Source organism: Salvelinus fontinalis, unplaced genomic scaffold (genome assembly GCF_029448725.1).
Source record: "Salvelinus fontinalis isolate EN_2023a unplaced genomic scaffold, ASM2944872v1 scaffold_0891, whole genome shotgun sequence".
Taxonomy (NCBI): domain Eukaryota; kingdom Metazoa; phylum Chordata; class Actinopteri; order Salmoniformes; family Salmonidae; genus Salvelinus; species Salvelinus fontinalis.
The window spans coordinates 13,743-40,202 of NW_026601100.1; the positions used below are offsets into that span (position 1 = coordinate 13,743).

General features: G+C 41.6%; 1 protein-coding gene and 1 pseudogene across 1 annotated transcript; one reads left to right on the forward strand and one right to left on the reverse strand.

The window, feature by feature from the left end:
- Positions 1-62: 62 nt before the first annotated feature.
- LOC129847602 (myosin heavy chain, fast skeletal muscle-like) lies at positions 63-20,217 on the reverse strand (annotated as a pseudogene).
- An 856-nt stretch (positions 20,218-21,073) lies between these two features.
- Positions 21,074-22,843, forward strand: LOC129847599 (myosin-7-like). The gene is made up of 4 exons (XM_055915351.1): positions 21,074-21,104; positions 21,544-21,644; positions 21,756-21,851; positions 22,274-22,843. Exons 1-4 carry the CDS (start codon positions 21,074-21,076, stop codon positions 22,421-22,423), a joined length of 378 nt encoding a protein of 125 aa, XP_055771326.1. The 3' UTR covers positions 22,424-22,843.
- The last annotated feature ends 3,617 nt before the right edge of the window (positions 22,844-26,460 follow it).

The window sequence follows — 26,460 nt, forward strand, 5'->3', positions numbered from 1 at the left end:
ACCTTATTCATCCAAGCTACTCAATACTGCCCCCAGCCATAAGAAGTTAACAGACTGAAAGGTTACATCAACACTTCTATCCACATGCCATTGATTAGATGTCCATTAGTACCTGTATCTTGTTGAAGTACTGCCAAGCCTTCGAAGGGCACTATGTTGTAGGTGGAGATCCCAATAACAGGTTTGTCTGTATGGTTCTTGGCTCTGTAGAAGGACAGAGCAGTCTCTCCTGGAATCCCCTGTATGGTAACACAACACACAACATAGACAATAACATACCTGTATGGTAACACAACATAGACACTAGGATACCTGTATGGTAACACAACATTGACACCAGAATACCTATACGGTAACACAACATAGACACTAGGATACCTGTATGGTAACACAACATAGACACTAGGATACCTGTATGGTAACACAACACACAACATAATTTGATTCTGGACCAGTCGACCTCCAATATCCTACGGAGCAGCAGGTTCCATATACTTTTCTACTCCGACCCTGCACTCTGGCTCAGTAATGGGATGTGGTGGCCTATTATTCCAGCAAATGTTTTGTAAAACCACCGTGGCATCGATAACGGTGTAGGTCCTTTTGGTTGTCATCCTCATCTCTCCTCATAGGCAGTGGAACCTAGGGCTCTTTTCAGGCTGTATTGCTGAAGCATTACAGATTGACCGATAGAAATTCGAAGGTAATTTCCTATTGAGCCGACATAAACAGAGAACTATATATTCCAGAGAACTCGGCTCCGTAGCCACTCCGATAATAATGTAAGTATGTAAGAAATCTAGTGGTCTTGCTTTCTAATTATTGTTTTCCATTGCAAAATGATTGAAGATGTGTTTCATTGCATGCCCTAATGAACATGACCTAGCTCATGGGCCTTATTTAGGTCAGTGCTATCCAGGATCCTTGGGACTTCCCTACCCTAAACCCTAACCCTGACCTTGACTCCTACCATTACCCTTACCTTGACCACAGCCCTAAACCCTGAGCCTGACACCTACCCTTACCCTTACCCTAAACCTCAACTTAAAGGGATACTTCAGAATTTTGACAATGAAGCACTTTGTCTACTACCCCAGAGTCAAATGACTCATGGATACCATTAATATGTCTATACATCCAGTATAAAGGAACTTAGCATTGTCTTGCGAAACTCTAACTAGCATTAGCGGAATGACTGGAAGTCTATGGTATCTACAAGTATGCAATTTATTGCATATCTCCAAACACCTGTAGTATAACTATTCTCCAATAGGGGGCACTAAACACCAAGGTTAGAAGAAGCTACATGACGGGCCTTTTTTTGCCTGCCACTGCAAAGTTTCTGAAGGTATCTGAAAGAGATCCTGGAGGGGAATCGGAGGAGCCTAAAGCATTGTGGAATCAGAGGAGCCTAAAGCATTGCCAACACAAACAGTTAATAATAACCACAGTTAACCTCTCCACCCTGACCATCTGTGAGTCAGCATGTAGTGAGGGCTTTACCTGACAGTTGGTTGGCTAGCATATTTATAGACAAGGTATGTGAGTGTTTTAGGAAACTGGGGATCATGGCTGTACTCAGCAAGGGCTTCCCCTGGGCTGACTGGCCGTATTTATGGACTACCCTGGTGTGTGTGTATGTGTGTGTGCTCTTTAAGAAACAGACGGGATCACCGCTGTACATATGTGTGTGTAGAAGGAAATTGAATTATTTTCCCACACAGTTTTTGAAAATCTTAATTAGCATGAGCAGTGCAAACGGGTAATAATAATTATTAATAATAATAATAAATTAAACTTCTATAGCGATTTTTCAACAGAAAGAAATCTCAAGGTGCTTCAACCAATACACCGCCATGAATAGCTTAGCTATAGATAGCTAGGTAAACCAATACATCATCATGAGTAGCTTAGCTATAGATAGTTAGGTCAACCAATACACCGTCATGAGTAGCTTAGCTATAGATAGCTAGGTCAACCAATACATAATCATGAGTAGCTTAGCTATAGCTAGCTAGGTAAACCAATACATCATCATGAGTATCTTAGCTAAAGCTAGGTAGGTCAACCAATACATCATCATGAGTAGATTAGCTATAGATAGTTAGGTCAACCAATACACCGTCATGAGTAGCTTAGCTATAGATAGCTAGGTCAACCAATACATCATCATGAGTAGCTTAGCTATAGATAGCTAGGTCAACCAATACATCATCATGAGTAGCTTAGCTATAGATAGCTAGGTCAACCAATACATCATAGGTAGGTCAACCAATCATGAGTAGCTTAGCTAAAGCTAGGTAGGTCAACCAATACATGATCATGAGTAACTTAGCTATAGATAGCTAGGTCAACCAATACATAATCATGAGTAGCTTAGCTATAGATAGCTAGGTCAACCAATACATAATCATGAGTAGCTTAGCTATAGATAACTAGGTCAACCAATACATCATAGGTAGGTCAGCCAATCATGAGTAGCTTAGCTATAGCTAGCTAGGTCAACCAATACATCAACATGAGTAGTTTAGCTATAGCTAGCTAGGTTAACCAATACATCAACATGAGTAGCTTAGCTATAGCTAGTTAGGTCAACCAATACTTCATCATGAGTAGCTTAGCTATAGCTAGCTAGGTTAACCAATACTTCATCATGAGTAGCCTAGCTATAGCTAGCTAGGTTAACCAATACATCAACATGAGTAGCTTGGCTATAGCTAGCTAGGTCAACCAATACATATTCTGAGTAGCTTAGCTATAGATAGCTAGGTCAACCAATAAATCATAGGTAGGTCAACCAATCATGAGTGGCTTAGCTATAGATAGCTAGGTCAACAAATATATCATCATGAGTAACTTAGCTATAGCTAGCGAGGTCAACAAATACATAAAGCCCCATATACTACCCACCACTGCGACCTGTACACTCTCGTTGGCTGGCCCTCGCTTCATACTCGTCGCCAAACCCACTGGTTCCAGGTCATCTACAAGACCCTGCTAGGTAAAGTCCCCCCTTATCTCAGCTCGCTGGTCACCATAGCAGCACCTACCCGTAGCACGCGCTCCAGCAGGTATATCTCTCTAGTCACCCCCAAAACCAATTCTTCCTTTGGACGCCTCTCCTTCCAGTTCTCTGCTGCCAATGACTGGAACGAACTACAAAAATCTCTGAAACTGGAAACACCTATCTCCCTCACTAGCTTTAAGCACCAGCTGTCAGAGCAGCTCATAGATTACTGCACCTGTACATAACCCATCTACAATTTAGCCCAAACAACTACCTCTTTACCTACTGTATTTTTTATTAATTTATTTTGCTCCTTTGCACCCCATTATTTCTGTCTCTACTTTGCACTTTCTTCCAATGCAAACCAACCATTCCAGTGTTTTTTTTTTTGTTTTTATTTTACTTGCTGTGTTGTACTCACTTCGCCTCCATGGCCTTTTTATATTTTTATTTATTTATACATATATCTGTTTGCCTTCACCTCCCTTATCTCACCTCACTTGCTCACATTGTATATAGACTTTTTATTTTTATTTTTTTCACTGTATTATTGACTATATGTTTGTTTTTACTCCATGTGTAACTATGTGTTGTTGTATGTGTCGAACTGCTTTGCTTTATCTTGGCCAGGTCGCAATTGTAAATGAGAACGTGTTCTCAATTTGCCTACCTGGTTAAATAAAGGTTAAATAAAAAAAATAAAAAAAAATAATCATGAGTAGCTTAGCTATAGCTAGCTAGGTCAACCAATACATCATCATGAATATCCTAGCTATACATAGCTAGGTCAACCAATAGAGGCCAAGTCTTTTCGTGCATGCATGTAGACGGACAGTTCCTGGCTTGATCAGAGGAAAGAGGTCAGAGAGATGGTTGATGAAGATGGAGTCTAGTGACGATCTTGTAGAGGGTGTTAAAGATTGATGATATTTACTAGAAGAGAGAGACCAAGTTGAGACGCTAGACCAGGTGGATAAGGTATGATATTTAAGGCAGTTTAATAAGTTGCAAAGATATCTGACAACACGTGCACGGGCTCGTCCATTTAGCTCAGAGGGAGCTAGCAGGAGGAGCCCCGACTCATATTGTGCAATACATTTTATACAGTGAAATGACGTAGGTAGATTCTAGTAGTTCTGCTCTCCTGACTGGTCGCTGTGAGTGGAGGGCGGTCCCCTTCAGGCTAATATCAATGTTCCATTGGTTCTCAGTAGTGTTCTTTGTCCTTGGAACTCCCGCCTGAAACAGGGGTTTGTGTGTGTGTGTGTGTGTGTGTGTGTATGCATGCGCATGCTCGTTGAGTGCCATGCCGGTCTGGGTTGTCTCTTGTATTGACAAGATGTTGAAGCAGACACCAGCAACTGGCGCCTGAGGTCAGAGCGCCCCCCTGAGGTCAGAGCGCCCCCCTGCATTATCAGTGCTCATAAATGGTTTGTGTCAGCCATCTCTCTCTGTGTGTGTGTGGGAGTAAGGTTAGTATCTGGCACAGGCAGAACTGGTTCATCTGTGGGGTGCAGCAAAGTGTTACAACCACGTCTGCTTTAATAATGAAGGCATTATAACAATATTATAGCTAACAAGGGCTACTCTGGGAACCAGCCTGAGTCATGTAGCCACTGGAATTCTCCTCCTTTGCAATGTGTAGCACCCACTTTGGTGATTCCTCAGCAGCTCTGGGTGCCATAAAACTCACCACATATACAGTTCAGAGTAGTAACCAGTCGTCCTCACTGAGCCCTTTGCCTCAGCAGCTCTGGGCGCCGGAAGCTCTCCACATATACAGTTCAGAGAAGTAACCAGTCATCCTCACTGAGCCCTTTGCCTCAGCAGCTCTGGGCGCCGGAAGCTCTCCACATATACAGTTCAGAGTAGTAGCCAGTCGTCCTCACTGAGCCCTTTGCCTCAGCAGCTCTGGGCGCCGGAAGCTCTCCACATATACAGTTCAGAGTAGTAGCCAGTCGTCCTCACTGAGCCTTCTGCCCCAGCACTGCATCCCTACTGGATCTCCTATGCCTCTCAAGCTTCAGGTGACTCCTCAAATGAAGGAACCAGCAGCCAGGTGAAACAAGAAGCTGGTACTGTGTCCAGATGCATCATTCAATCAAAAACATAAGACAGCTTGTTAGCAATAAAGAGTTAACCTGCCAGACAATCTGCAAATCTGTGGGTGAAAACCACCAGATATATGCAATAAAAACTACATGTTACCAAAAACAAAATACCTAAACATATAACTATTAAAAACACTTAAACATCCTAAAGGTGTAGCGGTCTAAGGTGCTGCATCTAGTGCAAGAGGTGTCACTTGTAGTCCCTGGTTCAAATCCAGGCTGCATCACATCTGGCTGTGATTGGTAGTCCTATAGGATGGCGCACAATTGTCCCAGTGTTGTCTGGGCTAGGCTGTCATTGCAAATAAGAATGTCTTCTTAACTGATTTGCCAAGCTAAATTAAGGTTACACATGTAAATATTTACAGAGATTGTGCAATTCAATGAGAAAATATATATTTCATGATATGCATAACATTACTCAGTGTTTAAATTCATGAATCAGTGATGACTGCACAATTCAGCACAGATATGGGGAAACCAGTATCTTCGCTCACACCCTGCAATCAGGTTATCACACCAGTAGACTAGCTAGCTACGTAAGCAACGCCTTCTGCGAACATGTGATGATGGTTACAAGGCAGTGCATATTTAAATGTGTTAAGATAATATTTTTAATACGTTACCATTGGTGTATTAAAAGGAGCAGAGAGCGTGTGACGCAGTGGCGGCACCAGGAATATTTCCCTGAGGGTTGGCTTGGTCATTGAGTATGGGTGCTTAAAATAATTCAATAATATATTATCAAACAAGCAATAACAAGTCCATACCCGTTTAGAAATACAACTGTTAATGTATTCGGTAATGTTACACTTATCCACATTTACCAGAGGGTTCAAATTGCAATGAGTTGGAGGCTAGATCACTTTGTCAGCATAGGTTTACCAAACACATAACTGGGGCTTTACAGTTTTATGAGAAGGCTATAAATAGAATCCACAGTGGCGGGAGAGGTTGGAATGAAGGCCAAGCAGTCAGTCAACACAGACTAGATACATGGTGGCAGAAGGCAGGTTTTGGAGCAGTTACCTACTCTGTCAGCTTACATTAGTTGCAGGTTTTGTGAAATCTGTGGTTCTGAAACACAATGGCCACCCTCCATGCTGACTACATTGAAGACGCATGCCAGATCCCAGAACGCATGGATTGATGTTAATTAACATATCAGCTAACCACATCATATGGTTTAGCAATCTGACGTGGCACGCAACCATATGTTGATGCAATGCAACCAATAAGAGACTTCTGGAATCATGATCCTATATGACCTAAAGAGAAAGGTCCTGCCCCAGGGCCATGGAGTGTGAGGGAAAGTTGATCAGACACATTGGTTCCACACTGATGTCATTTCAATGTATTGAATTTGAACAGACTTAGTGTTCAACATGTAAATAGGAAGAGTGATATGAATAGGTTCTGAAAGAGGAAACATTAACTACTGGAGGAAGGGAGGTCAGCTAGAAAGTCAGTCTGTGTGTCACATTATTGTAGCTATTAGAAAGCTATTGGGGTGATTCCTCACCAAACTACAACAACAAAATACAGATTTGGGAGTTTTAAAATCATAGAAGGGTCCTTTGGAGGAACGATTTTGACAGATATTGGACATTTATATTTTTATACATCTTAATATACATCTTATACATCTTAAAACATAATTCATCAATTAAAGTTGGAACATTTGTGACTTTTAACAACCCCGTTCTAAACATTGATCATTGGTGGGGCCATCTCGTGGATTGGGCTGTCACTTGTCCTGACTCTTCCAAAAGGCTTGGCTAGGACGAGTCCCCTGCTCCCCCAGAGACGGTTGTGTTCCAACAGCTGCAGCTGAAGGGATGTTGTGGGATTCCCAGTATTTGACTGGTTCATTTAATGGCCATATCAGGTATAAGTCTGTTTTGTATATGGTCATATCCTCTGGTGCACAGCTCAAATGGCATCATATTTGCCAATAAACCAAAGCCAGATTACCTTAGATATATTGCTGTGGAAGCTGGATGTATTTCGGACACACCCGTTTTTGAACATGGCCATATTGGGATTGTAAATGATGTGTTGCTTTGGCACTCTTCTTGTAACTTTACCATTGACTGTATGGGATCAAATGTTAGTTTCAAGAACAGTTCAGCAGGTTTGATACCATCTCTATGACGCAGGGTCATGAATCAATCCCAAACTACTTTAGGCTGCATGTATTTCTGACACCCAGTTTAGAACAAGGCCATGTTTGGAAAAGGTCACTGGCAGGGGGTAATACTTTTGGAGTTGATCTGTAGACCTTACTGAAAAACACAACAGCTCTCCATTTGATCCAAGTGTTTCTCCTTGTAAATGTATTAGATTAATATTACATTTAGCACTCCATTAACTTCACACCGCATGCTGAAAGGTGAAGACCACATACCTATACTGAGATATCTGATACAGTCCATCACATTATTTTGACCTTATTAGTCGACCATGAGGTCCCCACATTGCTGCTACCATAATAAATTTACAGCAAGATATGTGACCTGGGAAATGAGATCTGAATTATCCGAGCCAAGCTTGGTTGTTTTGTGGATCCATGGCACAGCATGTGACATTTCATATCCAGATTTAGATTTTTACTGACTGTGACATTTGAATGGATTGAATCATGAAAATAATTCTAACGTGAGCCAAGGCTCTGGGGTGTCTCAGGTCAAACTCCAGTCTGTGGTGATAAAACTACTTTGCTAGCACAGGCTGAGTCGTTTAAAGCACCCTTAAAATGTATTGGATCAAGAGTTACTATCCAATCCTTCCAATACCCTACTAAAATATGTAAACAATGTACAATACGTTTTATAATGACAGTTTACTCAACTGCTTAATGACATCTGAAACAAACTCCAGCATGACCACATAGTGAGTAGTGTGTCTGCCAACATTTTGGAGAACATTTGTGAGCAAGTTGGCAAATCTTCATGTATTTTTCAGTAGTGTCACTACTGAACATCTAATATATCAGAAAATATGTAAAGTATGGTTTTGGGACTAAAATTGATGTTTTCTGGGATGTTCATCTGTCCAAATAAAAGATAACCAGCCATTTGTTAGACAAGGGGATTTTTTACAAAATGATAGTAGTTAAACACGTAGCATTATAAAGCAACATAAATGACAACTTCATGTATTTTGATATTTTTACAAATGTTTTATGCCTCAACTGCATTGTTGTCACTGATGTAACCCACATTGCCTTCGGAAAGTATTACCTGTTTCCACATTTTGAACGTTACAGCCTTATTCTAAAATGTATTAAATTGTTTTTTTCCTTCATCAATCTTCACACAACACCCCAAAATGACAAAACAGTTTTTTTGAAATTGTAGAAAAATGTACACAATATTAAAAACGGAAATATCACATTTATGTAAGTATTCAGACCCTTTAATCAGTACTTTGTTGAAGCACCGTTGGCAGCAATTACAGCCTTGAGTCTTCTTGGGATGATTCTACAAGCTTAGCACACCTGTATTTGGGGAGTTTCTCCCATTCTTCTCCAGAGATCCTCACAACCTCTGTCAGATTGGATGGGGAGTGTCGCTGCACAGCTATTTTCAGGTCTCTCCAAAGATGTTTGATCGGGTTCAAGTCGGGCTCTGGCCGGGCCTCTCAAGGACATTCAGAGACTTGTCCCAAAGCAACTCCTGCATTGTCTTAGCTGTGTGCTTAGGGCCGTTGTCCTGTTGGAAGGTGAATCTTTGCTCCAGTCTGACGTCCTGAGCACTCTGGAGCAGGTTTTCATCAAGGATCTCTCTGTACTTTGCTCCGTTCATCTTTTCCTCAATCCTGACTAGTCTCTCAGTCCCTGCCGCTGAAAAACATCCCCACAGCATGATGGTGCCACCACCATTCTTCAGACCAGAGAATCTTGTTTCTCATGGTCGGAGAGTCTTTAGGTGCCTTTTGGCAAACTCCAAGCGGGCTGTCATGTGCCTTTTACTGAGGAGTGGCGTCCTTGTGGCCACTCTACCATAAAGGCCTGATTGGTGGAGTGCTGCAGAGATGGTTGTCTTTCTGGAAGGTTCTCCCATCTCCACAGAGGAACTCTAGAGCTCTGTCACCAGGGTGGCCAGCTCCAGAGTGACCATCCCACTCTAGAGTGACCATCCCAGGGCGGCCAGCTCTAGGAAGAGTTTCGGTGGTTCCAAACTTCTTCCATTTAAGAATGATGGAGGCCACTGTTGTCTTGGGGACCTTTAATGCTGCTTTTATTACCCTTCCCCAGATCTGTGCCTCAACACAAACCTGTCTCGAAACTCTACGGACAATTCCTTCGATCTCATGGCTTGGTTTTTGCTCTGGTATGCATTGTCAACGGTGGGCCCTGTCCGGGGGTATCATCGGATGGGGCCACAGTGTCTCCTGACCCCTCCTGTCTCAGCCTCCAGTATTTATGCTGCAGTAGTTTATGTGTTGGGGGGCTAGGGTCAGTTTGTTATATCTGGAGTATTTCTCCTGTCTTATCCGGTGTCCTGTGTGAATTTAAGTATGCTCTCTCTAATTCTCTCTTTTCTTTCTTTCTCTCTCTCGGAGGACCTGAGCCCTAGAACCATGCCTCAGGACTACCTGGCATGATGACTCCTTGCTGTCCCCAGTCCACCTGGCCGTGCTGCTGCTCCAGTTTCAACTGTTCTGCCTGCGGCTATGGAACCCTGACCTGTTTAACGGACGTGCTACCTGTCCCAGACCTGCTGTTTTCAACTCTCTAGAGACCGCAGGAGCGGTAGAGATACTCTCAATGATCGGCTATGAAAAGCCAACTGACATTTACTCCTGAGGTGTTGACTTGCTGCACCCTCGACAACTACTGTGATTATTATTATTTGGCCATGCTGGTCATTTATGAACATTTGAACATCTTGGCCATGTTCTGTTATAATCTCCTCCCGGCACAGTCAGAAGAGGACTGGCCACCCCTCATAGTCTGGTTCCTCTCTAGGTTTCTTCCTAGGTTTTGGCCTTTCTAGGGAGTTTTTCCTAGCCACCGTGCTTCTACACCTGCATTGCTTGCTGTTTGGGGTTTTACGCTGGGTTTCTGTACAGCACTTTGAGATATTAGATGATGTAAGAAGGGCTATATAAATACATTTGATTGGATTTTTGATATGATTTGATATAGACAGGTGTGTGACTTTCCAAATCATATCCAATCAATTGAATTGACCACAGGTGGACTCCAATCAAATTGTAAACATCTCAAGGATGATCAATGGAAACAGGATGCAGCTGAGCTCAATTCAGAGTCTCATAGCAAAGGTTCAGATTTCTTTTTTAGGCCTTGGCTCGGGTGGCTAAGGTCCTTGATGATCTTCTTGGCCTTCCTGTGACACCAGGTACTGTAGATGTCCTGGAGGGCATGCAGTGTGCCTCCGGTGATGCGTTGGGTTGACTGCACCACCCTCTGGAGAGCCCTGCGCTTGCGGGCGGTGCAGTTGCCTTACCAAGGAGTAATATAGCCCAACAGAATAATCGTGATGGTGCATCTGTAGAAGTTTGTGAGGTTCTTAGGAACCAAGCCAAATTTTGGTGTTGCGGTAGAGGGTCCTCAGTGATGTGCACACCGATTGGGAGACGTGCTCTCTCTGCTGTCTCCTGTAGAGGTTATTTTCCAATTACCACTCTGCCAGGGCTCTCACCTTGTCCCTGTACTCTTGTTGTTATTGGTAATCAAGCCTACCACTGTTATGTTGTCAGCAAACTTGATGATTGAGTTGGAGTCGTTCGTATCCACACAGTCATGTGAGGGTACAGGAGGGGGCTGAGACCTCACCGCTGTGGTTTCCCTGTGTTGAGGATCAAAGTGGTGGAGGTATTGTTTGCTACCTTCATCACCTAGGGTCGGCCCATCAGGAAGTCTCGGACCCAGTTACACAGGAAGGGATTCAGACATATGACCTAATGGCGATTCCGCGGATCTGTTGGAGCGGTATGCAAAATGTAGTGGGTTTAGGGTGTCGGGTAAGGTGTAGGTGATATGATCTAGCCTCTCAAAGCACTTCATGACAGAATTGCTATGTGGTGATAGTAATTTAGTTCAGTTACTTTCGCTTTCTTGGATACAGGAACAATGGTGGACATCTTGAAGTGGGGACATCAGACTGTGATAGGGAAAGTTTGAATATGTCCGTAAACAATCCAATGTATAAATCATAAATCAAAATGTGTCAATTTTGCAAGAAAATATTGTAATTTCACATAACCATACCACAAGGTAGCTACTCTACCTGCTTCATTCATGACAAGAAAACTAACTGGAACTAGCTAGCTAGCCAAGTTGCTAGTTAGTTAATTAGCTAAGTAGCCCCAGCTAGTTAACCTATATTAAGCAGTAATACAAAATACGCCTAAATGTTTTAAAATGTTAGCTGTCACCTTTAGGGGTGATAAAGGGTAAAAATGTTATTCCCTGAAGGAAATTTCGTTATTTGTTAGCTAGCTAGCCCTTATCTACCATATCAAAATGCATATCAAGATCCTGATATAGACCTCAGCCAAGAGCATATGCATTGTACATGTGCTGAGAGAATATAATATGTAGACCTTTTTGATTTCATATTTGTCAAATTATTGAGCATGTGCTGAAAACTCAGAATGCTTCAGAAATTGTCCTTATTTCAGCTTATCAAGATCCGGATATGAACCAGGAGATGCACATCTGGACTCAATATAGCTTCACACGTTGAATGTGCTGAGAAAACACAGCTATACTATGTATACAGTCAGTATTTTTCAACATGAAGAGAGAAAATAGGATATCACATATCTCAGGATATTGAATGAGTCCATATCCGGCCATAGGAAATGTCCATGTGTGATATTCTGAGTATTCCCAGTATTATACATGTTTAAAAGACATCTGTATTCAGAATTTGTCAGGATACGGTGCAAATCCACAAAACTACAAATATACATTGAAAATGGTCTGTATTCTCTACAATATCAAAAATGGGTCATGTAAAGATATCCCCATAATATGGACCCTTTTCGCCAAGTGGTGCAGAATTTTAGCAACCAGAAAATGGCAGAGCGATTTCTACATTGGCCGCTTGCCCCAGTCTGCCATTGTTCGTTGTGCTCGAGGAGATGACTACGCCGTTTAGTGATGCCGATGCAAGAGAGGGAGGGTGCAGTTTTCCCATCTAGAAGCCGGTCTGGCTTTTGTAGTCAAATAGAACGTCTGCATTTATGAAGGAGATTTTGTATTGGATCAAAACATTTTTTTGGTGAAATAATATTGTGAAACACTATCATTTCACTATTACTGCACATAAATGATGGAGATTTTCTGAAATTACAATGCAACAATTCTATATGTAGCTCCATTTTTTGGCAGCACCTGATGTGCTTATCAACCAGCTCAGCACATGGATAAGGATGCTGCTGCCCCCTGGGGAAATGGAGTGTGGAACCTGGATAGTGTGACTGTCTATGTCCTAGCACTAACCGTTGAAAATTGGTTACAATGATGAAATAATCCTGTGGTTGAAATTTTATTCTCAAAACAACAGTTCACGTTGATGACTTTGGCAAATGACTTTGAAACGATATTGATTCAACCAGTTTGTGCCCAGTGGGATGTTTCTTTACTAAAAACAATGGACAAAGAACAGCGGCTGGAGTTGCCTTTTTATCTACAACCCAATAACAAAATATGCCTTAAGAAGCTTTAACCATTAATCACAATAAAGCTGTCAAAGTTTACATGAAAACATACAAATAGGTCGTCTTTACTTTAACAAGGGTTCTCAAGTCTGGCCCAAAGCTTTCATCAACATCTAGAAAATAACAAGATATGTCAGATACATTGATTATCGAATCTCAATCATACAAATAGAATTGCAGATGAGTTAAGGCATAACTTCAACATAACACGCAAAACCACAGACACAGCACATGGCCCAACAGAATGAGGTAAGATGGCTTCCAAGATGTTTCATGATTAACTACTCATGGTGTGAGTGTGATAACATACAGAAACTCGAGTCCTTTTGTTCACCCGACCTAGAATACCTCACAATCAAATGCCGACCGTATTACCTCCCAAGATAATTCTCTTCGGTTAAAGTCACATCCGTGTACATCTCTCCTCAAGCCGATACCATGACGGCCCTCAAAGAACTACACTGGACTCTGTGCAAACTGGAAACCACATATCCTGAGGCCGCATTTATTGTAGCCGGGGATTTTAACAAGGCAAATCTGAGGGAAACGCTAATGAAGTTCTACCAACACATTGACTGTAGCACTCGCTCTGAGAAAACATTGGACTACTGTTACACAACTTTTTGAAACGCCTACAAGGCCCTCCCCTGCCCTCCCTTCGGCAAATCGGATCACAATATAGGCAGAAACTCAAAACAGGAAGTACCTGTGCAACAGACTATTCAACACTAGTCTGACCAATTGAAATCCATGCTTCAAGATTGTTTTGATCACACGGACTGGGATATGTTCCGGGTAGCCTCAGAGTAATATCGACGATATATCGACCGGATACAGTGACTGAGTTTATCAGGAAATGTATAAGAGATGTTATACCCACCGTGACTATTAAACCTACCCACACCAGAAACTGTGGATAGATGGCAGCATTCGCGCACAACTGAAAGTGCGAACCACTGCATTTAACCATGGCAAGGTGACTGGGAATATGGCCGAATACAAACAATGTAGTTATTCCCTCCGCAATGCAATCAAACAGGCAGAACGTCAGTACAGAGACAAAGTGTAGTCGCAATTCAATGGTTCAGACACAAGACGTATGTGGTGGGGTCCATAGACAATCACGGACTACAAAGGGAAAACCAGCCACGTGAGGATAACACAGTGCCACCGGCCAGCTACCAAGGACTGTGGGCTCTCCTACTCCGTGGCCAACGTAAGACATTTAAGCGTGTTAACCCTCAAGGCTGCCGGCCTAGAAGGCATCCATAGACACGTCCTCAGAGCATGTGCAGGCCAGCTGGCTGGAGTGTTTACAGACATATTCAATCTCTCCCTATCCTTGTCGGCTATCCCCACATGCTTTAATATGTGCACGATTGTTCCTGTACCCAAGAAAGCAAAGGTAACTGAACTAAGCACTCACTTCTGTTATCATGAAGTGCTTTGAGAGACAAGGATCATATCACCTCTACCTTACCTGACACGCTACACCCACTTCAATTTGCTTACCGCCCCAATAGATCCACAGACGATGCCATCGCCTTCGCACTGCACACTGCCCTATCCCATCTGGACAAGAGGAATACCTATGTAAGAATGCTGAAATGGTCCACCCACACAAACAGTGTGGTGAAGAAGACGCAAGAGCGCCTCTTCAACCTCAGTAGGCTGAATAAATTTGGCGTGGCACATAAAACCCTCACAAACTTTTACAGAGCATCCTGTCTGGCTGTATTACCACCTGGTATGGCAACTGCACCGCCCAAAATACATAGACTTGAAATCACTGGCCACTTTAATAATAGAACACTAGTCACTTTAATAATGTTTACATATTTTGCATTACTCATCTCATATGTAAATACTGTATTCTATTCTATTCTACTGTATTTTAGTCTATGCTGCTTCGACATTGCTCGTCCAAATATTTGTATATTCTTAATTCCATTTCTTTACTTTAGATTTATGTGTATTGTTGTGAAATTGTTAGATATTACTGCACTGTTGGAGCAAGAAACACAAGCATTTCACTACACCCGCAATAACATCTGCTAAACATGTGTATTTGACCAATAGAATTTGATTCGATTTGAAATGGCCGATTCCATTTTATAGGGTTACAGAAGTATTCTTTCTGACCAATGGGCCATGGTGGCAGCAGAAATCCTAAACCAGTCAGTTCTATAGAAAACATCTTAATACTTCCTTCATTTTACAACTGATCATAATCAAGTCCAGTATGTTAGTGCTGAAGTGGAAGAAATACAATTCATTTAATTCAGGAAGTAACCTGAAATGAAAAATGTTCACAAGGCTTTTATAATTGGAAATTATTTCAGTTTGCTTCCTGAATTGACCTGGAATGACCCCAGCCCTGATTTCAATACAGTGCTCACTGCATTGTGAGTAGACCATGGCTGTAAAGTCAATTGAGATCTTTGTAGCAAAATGCACAGTTGTCTAGTTGGGTATGACAGCTGTACATATTCCCCTGACACTGATCTAAGGTCAGTTTTATCCGGGAGGGTAACTTCTGCCCAGAGCAAGTTGGAGCTGAACATATCCCTCAAATACAAAAACACAGGTCATATATCATGCAAGATCTTAGCACATTAAAATGACTTGAATGTCTGCATGGTGCTAATGTTCCCTTCACCCACAAACCTGGCAAGTAAATATATTGTCTAATAACAGTGGTATCGGTGCCAGAATTAGACTGTGTTGGCAGATATATCAAACAATAAACCTTGGCTGTAGTGAAGATGAGAGCACAGTCCAAGAAATGAAAATGCCTTGATGGGATCCTTCCAGATGGTCACCCTGCTCAACTAGTGGATCCAGCAGATATGGGGCTTCTTGTACTGATGTGCTGGGTGGACACTGAACCTGAACAAACAGGGTGTATTCAGTGAGGTGAAATGTTCTGAACATTGCTGATAGAAATTGATTGAATAAAGCTGACATGATTCCTTGTTCTACCTGACAGACAGTCATATCTGTTCTTCACAAAACATTTCTATCTGAACGTTCTGTAAGGTTTCACCCTATTAAAGATTAGTTTATCTGCACCATATTAGACACAAAGAGCATTTAAATAACAATTTTAAATGCAAAGGTTTGAAAACAATGTGAAACGTGTTCAATTACATGTATTAAAAATTATATAAACCAATTTCTCTACAAGTTGCTACAGCTGTCTTTTAGAAAGATATAAACACTGTAATGAAAAGGGTTCATTTAAACGTATTGTAAATGTAAAGCACGGGAGGCTGGTGGCACCATAATTGGGGAGGGCGGGCTTGTGGTAATGGCTGAAGCGGAATTGGTGGAATGGTATCAAATACACCAAACACATGATTTCCATGTAATTGATGCCATTGGCTCCGTTCCAGACATTATTATGAGCCGTCCTCCCCTCAGCAGCCTCAACTGATATAAAGGAATTTGTTACTGTATTGTAACTAATCATTTTATATCAGTTTTATTGAAGCCAGCTCAGCTGCGAAGCGGTTAACTTCAGAACGTAATAAAAGTTTGAGGCAGCTATATCGCTGTCAGCAATATGAGTGGATAAGATTATTTAAATACTGGTATGGTGTTATGTGAGTCATAAGAATCCTACTGGACCGTTTTAGCCAACTGAAATGTGAGACAAATAAAAGCGCCTCCAGAATTCATTAGATCATACTGTAGATAAATAACACATTAGATTTAACAGTTTTATAAGCTGTTATTGAAAGCCTAAATGTTTCTGAACTAGCTTATAAATATACATTGAATATGGTTCCACCAGGGTGATAAATCAAACTGAGCAAAGCACGAGGTAACGGCCAACTCCGTCACAAGCATGAGGTGAGGAGACAGTTCAGATGTGTTTACAAGCTAAATCATATAAATAATAGGTGAACATATATATAAAGTTGTTGATGAGGATTAATGCCACTAAAATGGAACTAAATAAAGTCAGATTAGATTTTCATGAAATGATTTTACGATAGTGGGGCAACATGGATTCCATTACAGTATGAGGTTCAATGGTTGTAACATTATAATCAATTTGATGAAACATCTTTTGATATTGTCATAATGATTAGTAATGACATCTCTCATGTATGTAAATTCAGTGAAATTCAATTCAGAGACAAATATGACATTAAAAAGTAATGTCATGGGAGTGTGGTGCTCCTGGAAGTGGGAGGTGCTAGTGAGACACAGACACACAGAGGTCTCTCATCCAATCCATTTCCTTTCCCAGAGTGGTCCATAATTAACGTTTGCTTGGTTGGCACTTCCAACAAGATATAAGGAGGCTGAGGCCCCAGCATCCATAAGCGTTTACCTTCTTCCTCTGTGTTAAGACTTTCTCCACCTCCTTAGATTTGTATATTTGTCTCATCTTTACTCAGCAACTGAGGCAGCAGCTAACTGCACTGTTTGAATTGAGTTCTGCATGTCCCTTGTAAGCATTGACAATATGCAATCAAGTGGCATTGGTTGAATATGTAAACAAATACACAAATTACTTCATCTTTTTTACTTTAAATCTGTAACTTTCATTTATGGTCAAAAGTGGTGCTCCTGCACTTGTTTGTAAATTGACGGGGTGGTCTAGAACGTAACTGAGTTTCAGGGGTATTTATTTGAATTCCTGACAGAATTTGTAGTAAAGTGAGTTGCCACTAGGGAAATGAAAGTTATCAGTTGCACCTGTAGATTAGAGAGATAATCAAACAAATTATTGTCGAAGTCTCTGAGGATAGTGAGACAGTAGGAGTCTCTAAGGATGGTGAGACTGTAGTCTCTGAATGTGGCGAGATAGTAGGAGTCTCAGAGGGTAGCGTAGTCACCGTCTATATGAAGATATAACTCTAAACTCTGTGGACGTGGAGCCCATTTTGGGTCCCTTACCTTGACCTCCTCCTCAATCGCCCTCTTCAGCTCCTCCACCTGCTGGGTGAAGGCCTGTTTGCCTCTAGTCAGCTGAGACACCAGAGCTTCCTTCTCCTCCAGCTGGCGGCCAAACTCACCTGCAGGGACAGAGGGACATCTTGTAAGTAGGGTCTCTGTTCTCTAAGATTGAAAATGTATTTTGAGGTATTGTAGGGCAATTGGGAAGTGAATGAATAGTACAGTAGAAACTGTGTGGATACAGCCCACAACACGTTTTGTTTTCTACTAAAGGAAAGCATTGGCTTGTTGTTCATTGTTGATGGTACCATTTTCTGTCAGGAGTCTGGCTCTCTGTCCGCTGATGTCGTTGACCTGGCGAACATTCTCATCATTCTTAGTCTTGAGCTCACTCAGCTGGTCCTCAAGAGTACGGCACATCTTCTCCAGATTGCCCTGTTAGTGAAACATGTTCGATCATAACTTTATATATGGGACTCCTGTCAACTTCAGTTCACTTGAATGGTTATGTAGTTGACCATCCTCAACACTGCTTGATCAAAACATTACTACTCACCTTAGCCTTGGCGACGGCCTCCATGTTGCTGGAGAGGTCATCAATCTCCATTTTGTACTCGCTCTTCTCCTTCTCCAGCTTCTGCTTGACGCGCTGCAGGTTGTCGATCTGCTCCCCGAGCTCAGCCACACTGTCGGTCTGCTTCTTGCGCAGAGCGGCGGCTGTGGCCTCATGCTGCAGGGTGGACTCTTCAAGATCACGACGCAGCTTCTGGAACTCAGCCTCACGCTTCTTGTTCATCTCAATCTGAGCAGCAGTGGCGCCTTCGGCCTCCTCCAGCCTCTCGCTGATCTCCTCAAGTTCCCTGGAGAGATCGGATCAGAAGCCACCTGGTGAATAATGTTTTTCAGGAAATGATTCAAGTCTGTACTTTTCTGTACTGGAGCTTATATCCTGTACTGTACCTGGAGTTCCTTGATCTTCTTCTGCAGCTGAGCTCCCAGAGACTGTTCATCCTCAACCTTGCTGAGGAGCTGAGTGGTCTCAAACTCCTTCCTAAGAAACACAAACACGTTGACTGCAGAGTTGGTTTTGCTTTGATAGTGTAAAGGGAGATGATCATACCATTCACTTTGCTTTTAAGAATCACATGCAAATGCTAATTCATAATTACAAGAATTAGTCAAGAACAACCATTATAGCAGGTAATACTGTAGTCATTTGTTTGTGTTTACTTCTTGATTTTCTCATCAGCTTGCTGCTTGTCATTCTCCAGGTCCATTATGGACTCCTGGGCCAGTTTCAGATCTCCCTCCAGCTTTCTCTTGGATCTCTCAAGGTCCATACGGAGCTTCTTCTCTTGCTCCAGAGAACCCTCAAGCTAGAAAATAAAAACACATATATTGTTCAAATCTAAACAACTGAAGATAATATCATCTTACATACTATCATGGCCAAAATGTCAAACTCCACTCACGTCGTCCACTTGCTGTTCCAGCTTGGTCTTGGCCTTGGTCAGAGTGTTGACTTTGTCCTCCTCTGCCTGCAGGTCATCCAGTGTCTGCTGGTGGGCCTCTTGGAGGGCTTTCTTCTCCTTGGTCAGCTTGGCAACACTCTCAACCATAGACGCCATCTCCTCAGTCACGTTTTTAACCTGACAACAGCCACATCAAAATTAGTCCCCCATAAAGAGGAGATTTAGTTTGTTATATATAACGCATTCATTTCAATTAGATTCACACTGCATCAACAATTACTGTACTGTAGATTCAACAATAGATGGCAGTGTACACCATGCCAGTGTACTGAGTGGAAGTCATAAATGAGGGCGAGCAGAACATACAATGAATGTGGGGAGTACCCCGCAACTGAAAATCCACTATTTTGTCAGAATTTTTCCTGCACCCACAATACAACTTGAATTCCATTGCTGTTAAGCTATGTTTTGAGTTAATTAATGTTTGGTTAGACTGTCTATGATAAGACACAATACCTTGTTTTCAGTGGCGTGCTTCTCCTTCTCCAATTTGGCCAGGGTGAGCTCCAGGTCATCAATGTCCTTCTTCAGCTCAGAGCACTCATCCTCCAGCTTCCTCTTCTTGGCAGTCAACTCAGCATTGATCTCCTCCTCATCCTCCAGCCTCTCGGTCGTCTCTTTGAGTTTGGCCTCCTGCTGGATCTTGCTCTTGATGAGCCCCTCACACCTTTCCTCAGCATCGTTCAGACTCTCTCCTTCCTGGTTTCAGAACAGGATAAAAAAAATCAGAGGCCTCACTTTGTGTATTGAAAGTCAGAGTAAATCAATTGAAATTCATGAAAAATATAACATTGGCAATAAAAATGTGTTAAACACATGCTTCATTATGTGTTTGTGGGTTTGTATGTATGTCTGTGTGTGTGTATTTGTGTGTGTAGATGTGCCCTTATGAAGCTTGTTGCTTCTGTTCCTTCCTGGTTTCAAAACAGGAGTAGGGCGTGGGGCGACGCACAATTGGCATAGCGTCGTCCGGGTTAGGGAGGGTTTGGCCGGTAGGGATATCCTTGTCTCAGTATGTAAAATGTAATAAAATGTATGCACTCTACTGTAAGTCGCTTTGGATAAGAGCGTCTGCTAAATGACTAAAATGTAAATGTAAATTTGACATGGCTGTAAGGCTTGAGTTACATGTTTTCTAGCCCTTCCGGATCTAAATGACAAGGCTTTAGACTTGTGGGTTTTCACAACACCCTAATGTTTCACAGGGTCCTTCAAGAAGTACACATGCATCTGTAGGATGATAATAATTATAATAATTGTACACGTATTTAGTGGAGTTGATCCTAGACTTAATTAAATTCAAATGCATTCATCTAGTTTCTTCGTTCAGGCTTAAACTGTTGTCTCAGCAGACTTCTTCTAATCAGCAATTTCATTCATAATAATCTGTCATTTCATTAATAAATGTACAATGAATATCAACACACAATATAAAATACATTCATCCAATTAATGTCACAGTAATAATTTCTCTCCCTATAGTTACGTCTCATTCACCGGCCGTTGCTAGGGAAGCTAGCGTTGCTATGCGGGGCTACCAGCTAGTAGCCTAATGGCTGAATTAGCTTGTAGGCTAGCGGGCTTTTATAAGTTCATAAAACCTAAAAACACCACATAACATCTTAACAAACATATGTATATTCTCCGGAAACATTACAATCTTAAATATGGTGCTTTTCCACTCGCTTACCCTCAAAATAAAGATATACAAATGCATTTATGTTGGAGCTTCTGTCTTGCTGTTGGCTCACTTAGCTACCTTCTCTCAACTGCCATGGCGCGAGCCCCATAATAGAAGCAATGTCACAACATTATAAATGCGAGTGGCGGCCTCTAGTCGCTTTACTGGTACTGCACCATACACTACTAAACGCGTGACAACATGGATAAAGAGTCATGTTACAAATACAAGAAGAATTTGAGTTGTGAGCCTCCCAGACCCGTTGTTTATCTAAGAGTTAATAACATAAATTGTGGATGAATAATATTGCATTGTACTTTATTGCACCCTCTAAACGTTTTCCAAAAGATCCCTGGCTGTTTAATCTGTTCTTGCAATAAATATTCATAAACACATTGAAATGTAAATTCCACTTTGGCAACAACTGACCCAGATAATGAAAAGTTGTTGTTATCATTACAGCCCCCAATTAAAATAATAAAATGACTTAACTGGGTAGAAGACTATACCTCTGTTTTACAAGTATTTGTTACGTCTGATTTCACCACCTCAAACAAATGCCTGCATGTATATCTTTCACAAAGGTGCGAGAGCTCCTCAACTGAGGTGGAGGCCGAGCAGAGAAGAGGTGTAGACAGAGAAGAGGTGTAGACGCTGTTAAAGGAGTCCGCAAGTATGAGCGCAGAGTCAAGGAGCTCACTTACCAGGTAAGAGATAGAGAAAGTGCCATCTTCACACACTTGACACTAACAATGACAGGTTTGTGTATACAAGTTGAACAACTATTGGGGCATTGATTCTTTGATCTTCTCCCACAGACTGAGGAGGATAAGAAAAACGTTAACAGACTTCAGGACCTGGTAGATAAGCTGCAGATGAAAGTGAAGGCCTACAAGAGGCATTCTGAGGAAGCGGTGAGTCACAGACCTAGTCAAACACTCTGAAAGCATACAATCAACAACAACAAAAATCCCTATAAAACGTAATGTCTATGTAATGTTAAGTTAAAGTGTTGCTACAGCACACCAGTCAACAATGACTCAATTGATAGTGCAGGTAATTGCTGAAGAAATTATACACATTTCTGAGTGCCTCCTAAGGGGTTGAATATTAATTTGCTGGTCTAGTGATCGTGCTGAAGGCAAGAATTTGTTCCCTGTTCCGCCACTCGCTTCCTCTGCTGTATCATCTATCTCCCTGTATACATTGCTATCTCAAATCTGCCAGTTTTTGTTTTGTTGAAAATATTTTCAAAAAATACAGATTTAAAGGTTTTACCTGAAGCTTCAAACTTTAAATGCTGATGTTCTGCTCTCCCTCTCTTTTCCTCACGTAGGAGGAAGCAGCCAATAGCCATATGTCTAAGTTCAGGAAGGTTCAGCATGAGCTGGAGGAGGCTGAGGAGCGTGCTGACATCGCTGAGACTCAGGTCAACAAGCTCAGAGCCAAGACCCGTGACTCTGGAAAGGCACAGAACTGCTGCTAAACGTGTACCTGACTCATGTTCAGATATGACCACATCAACACCACCTATGATTCAGTCTTCTCAAAGGTCAATACAGACCTTTTACACTCAACTGTATTGAAGATCTCTAAGAAGAACATTTCAGGAAGGGCTAAACAATCTAATGAGAGTTATTCAGTTAGTACTTCAACATCTAAAATCCAAGCTGAGCACTGAGCACTAAAGACTTGATCCATTATATTCTATCCATATATTTACCATGTTCATTATTATTACTGATCCATTATATTATTTATTTATTCTTACAGGGAAAAGAAGTTGCTGAATAAACAAGACCAAAGTATTGAAGATCAAAGTCTTACCATTTTCCTGTGTTTCATAAAATATGATTTTCATGGTGAAATGTTGAGCGTTGATTAAAAACATGTGGATATACATACACTTCCTTTGTGACTGTGGACTTATTACTCAGCAAACAGATTTTTAATACCATAAAATATTGTACTTTAAATAACGGAGCAATCTGGGATTCCAACAGCAAAAGTCACCCCGACAAAGCAGTCCGTTTTTTGGGTAAACAGCTGAGGGATGAGACTGGAGAAAGGTAACCACTCTCAAATTCTCAGACTGAGCTATGGATGCAAAGACTGCTTGTTTGTTCTTGCTTAGTCTTACATTTATTGAATTCAGCCAGCCTCTGCATTTAAGCTGTTTCTTTTTACAAGGTAATGCTGGTAGATTGCCATTGGAAATAATGACTCTAGTGTGTAAAAATCTGACACTTGCTAAATATGCATGTCAATTTTGAGCCTTACCCCCAGCCGTTTATTTTGTACTTGTATATATTATGGATCCTCATTAGTTCCTGCCAAGGCAACAGCTACTTTCCAGGAGTCCGTCAAAATTAAGGCAGTTATACCATTTTAAAAACATTACATTACATTCATAACAGATTTCACAACACACTAAGTGTGTGCCCACAGGCCCCTACTCTGCCCTCAGGCCCCAACACAACATCCGTTATTGTATGTGTATGCATGTGTCTGTGCCTATGTTTGATTTGCTTCACAGTCCCCGTTGTTCCATAAGGTGTATTTTTATCTGTTTTTTTTAATCTGATTCTACTGCTTGCATCAGTTACCTGATGTCGAATAGAGTTTCATGTAGTCATGGCTCTATGTAGTACTGTTCGCCTCCTATAGTCTGTTCTGTACTGTGACGAGACCACTGGTGGCGTGTCTTGTGGGGTATGCATGGGTGTCTGAGCTGTGTGCTAGTAGTTTAAACAGACAGCTTTGTTCTTTCAACATGTCAATACCTCTCACAATTACAAGTAGTAATGAAGTCAATCTCTCCTCCACTTTGAGCCAGGAGAGATTGACATGCATATTATTAATATTTGCTCTCTGTGTACATCCAAGGGCCAGCTGTGCTGCCCTGTTCTGAGCCAATTGAAATGTTCTTAAGGCCCTCTTTGTGGCACCTGACCACACGACTGAACAGTAGTCCAGGTGCGACAAAACTAGAGCTTGTAGGACCTGCCTTGTTGATAGTGCTGTTAAGAATGTAGAGCAGCGCTTTACAATGGACAGACTTCTCCCCATCTTAGCTACTGTTGTATCAATATGTTTTGACCTTGACAGCATACAATCCAGGGTTACTCCAAGCAGTTTAACTTGCTCAATTTCCACATGATTTATTACAAGATTTAGTTGAGGTTCAGGGTTTAGTGAATGATTTTTCCCAAATATAATGTTTTTTCGTTTTTTAAATATTTAAAATTAACATATTCCTTGCCACCCATTCTGGATCTAAATGAAGCTCTTTGTTAAGTGTTGCAGTCATTTCAGTCACTGTAGTACCTATAGTGTTGAGTCATTTACTCAAAGCCAGTGGTATGTTGATAGTAAAGATTTTATGATGTGATGTCTGACAACACAAGGCTAGTCAATGGCTGACAGAGACTAAGTTAACTGATATCTTGATAGAAAAGTCAGTGAGAAGATACTTTACTTAAACAACATTTGTTAATTCAAACAAGTTAATGAGAGAAAAAAGTCATTGGATTAACTTTTTAAATGACCATGAGTTATTTACATCACAATACCAGCTTAGATCACGCTCTCCGTAGCCGATGTGAGTAAGATCTTTAAACGGGTCAACATTCACAAGGCTCAGACGGATTACAAGGACATGTACTCCGAGCATGCGCTGACCAACTGGCAAGTGTCTTCACTGACATTTTCAACCTGTCCCTGACCGAGTCTGTAATACTGTTAGGAATTTTGTTAATAAATAGTTAAAACAAATTCTAGCTTTAGATAAAACTATAACTAATTGAACTCTACATGCCTGGTGAAAAGAGATTTGTGTTGTGGGTCATAAAATAAGCAGAAAGGGTCGTTAAACTATGGTTGAACTGACCCAACTTAGCCCTGAGGTGTTTAGATAAGGCTGTGGGTAACTTTTTAGGTCTTCCATTATCTTGAGTTGTCTGCTAAAGTGGTAATAAATTATAGTGAGCCTTCAGGATAAATGATTATATTGTGTGTCATGTGAGTGCCCTGTGAAGTTGGAATGAACTTTTGAACCTGTTTTCTATTTGTCAAGACAATGAGACTTATTCTGTAACCTATGACGTCATATCTTGTATATAAACCTGTGTTTATGATCAAATGGCAGCGTGCTCCGAGAATAAACACTATTATCTAATTTTAATAAGACTGTATCCTGTCTATTTTATGTTAATAAGTATCTTACAAATTCTTATAAATAGACAGATTGAATTTAATTAATGAGTACATTAGAGGAATTATTTAATTCCACTAACAAATACCAACATGTTTCAAGCAAAACACCATAGCCCCTTGTGCACAAGAACACCAAGGTATCCTGGCTAAATGACTACCGACCCGTAGCACTCACGTCTGTACCCATGAAGTGCTTTGAAAGGCTGGTAATGGCTTACATCAACACAATTATCCCAGAAACCCTAGACCCACTCCAATTTGCATACCGCCCCAACAGATCCACAGATGATGCAAGCTCTATTGCACTCCACACTGCCCTTTCCCACCTGGACAAAAGGAACTCCTACGTGAGAATGTTATTCATTAACTACAGCTCAGCGTCTCCAACTGCAAGGCACTACAGAGGGTAATGCATACGGTTCAGTACATCACTGGGGCCAAGCTTCCTGCCATCCAGGACCTCTATACAAGGCGGTGTCAGAAGAAGGCTCTAAAAATGTTCAAAGACTCCAACCACCCTAGTCATAGACTGTTCTCTCTGCTACCGCATGGAAAGCGGTACCAGAGCGCCAAGTCTAGGTCCAAAAGGCTTCTTAACAGCTTCTCTGTACCCCTCCTAAACATCTAATCAAATGGTTATCCGGACAATCTGCATTGACCCCCGTCCCCCCACCTTTTTTTATGCTGCTGCTACTCTTAATTTGTTATCTCTTGTTGGATTCGGGGTAAACTTTGAACATTGAGGGGGATGGAGCATTGCAAGTTAAGACCATGTTTAGCCATTGTTCTCTATCTTACATCTGGTCTTCACAAGAGAAGGTCACGTTTTTTTATATGAGTATCTTTCATTTATTTGGCATGTGGAGTTGGTAGCCTGTGTGGAGTTGGGTTAATAAACTGTGAATTCGTAAACTCAATCAACTGTCTGGACAATTGTTCCTTTACGATCTAGCCAGGTCATTACATTGGTGTCAGAAGTAAAAACCTAGATAAAAGTGGTTACCGTGGCTAGCTACCGTATGTGAGAACTGGGGTTGAAAATGATTTGAGGGAATCCGAAAGTGTAGATGGAGGTAGGGGACGAATATGGCCACGGAGGTGCATGTGCATGGACGTCGGAGGATCTGGCTGAGGAGATCGCCAGGGCATCGGAGCACAGAGGCCGCTTGAGGGAGACTGCTAGAATGATGGCAGCTGAAGCGGACATGAGTGCTTCATTAACTTTGCTTTGCGCGGATTCTGGTGGGCGGACCGAAGGGGGGACGTCGACGCTGCAGGATGAGGAATCTGGGGCTCAGGATGAAAACA

What these genes read in the sequence shown, in the direction of transcription:
- LOC129847599 (XM_055915351.1), top strand. Translation starts at nt 21,074, where the DNA reads ATGCGAGTGGCGGCCTCTAGTCGCTTTACTG. An exon ending in TCAAGGAGCTCACTTACCAG is followed by an intron (nt 21,645 to 21,755) that starts GTAAGAGATAGA and finishes CTTCTCCCACAG; the next exon opens with ACTGAGGAGGATAAGAAAAA. An exon ending in AGAGGCATTCTGAGGAAGCG is followed by an intron (nt 21,852 to 22,273) that starts GTGAGTCACAGA and finishes TTCCTCACGTAG; the next exon opens with GAGGAAGCAGCCAATAGCCA.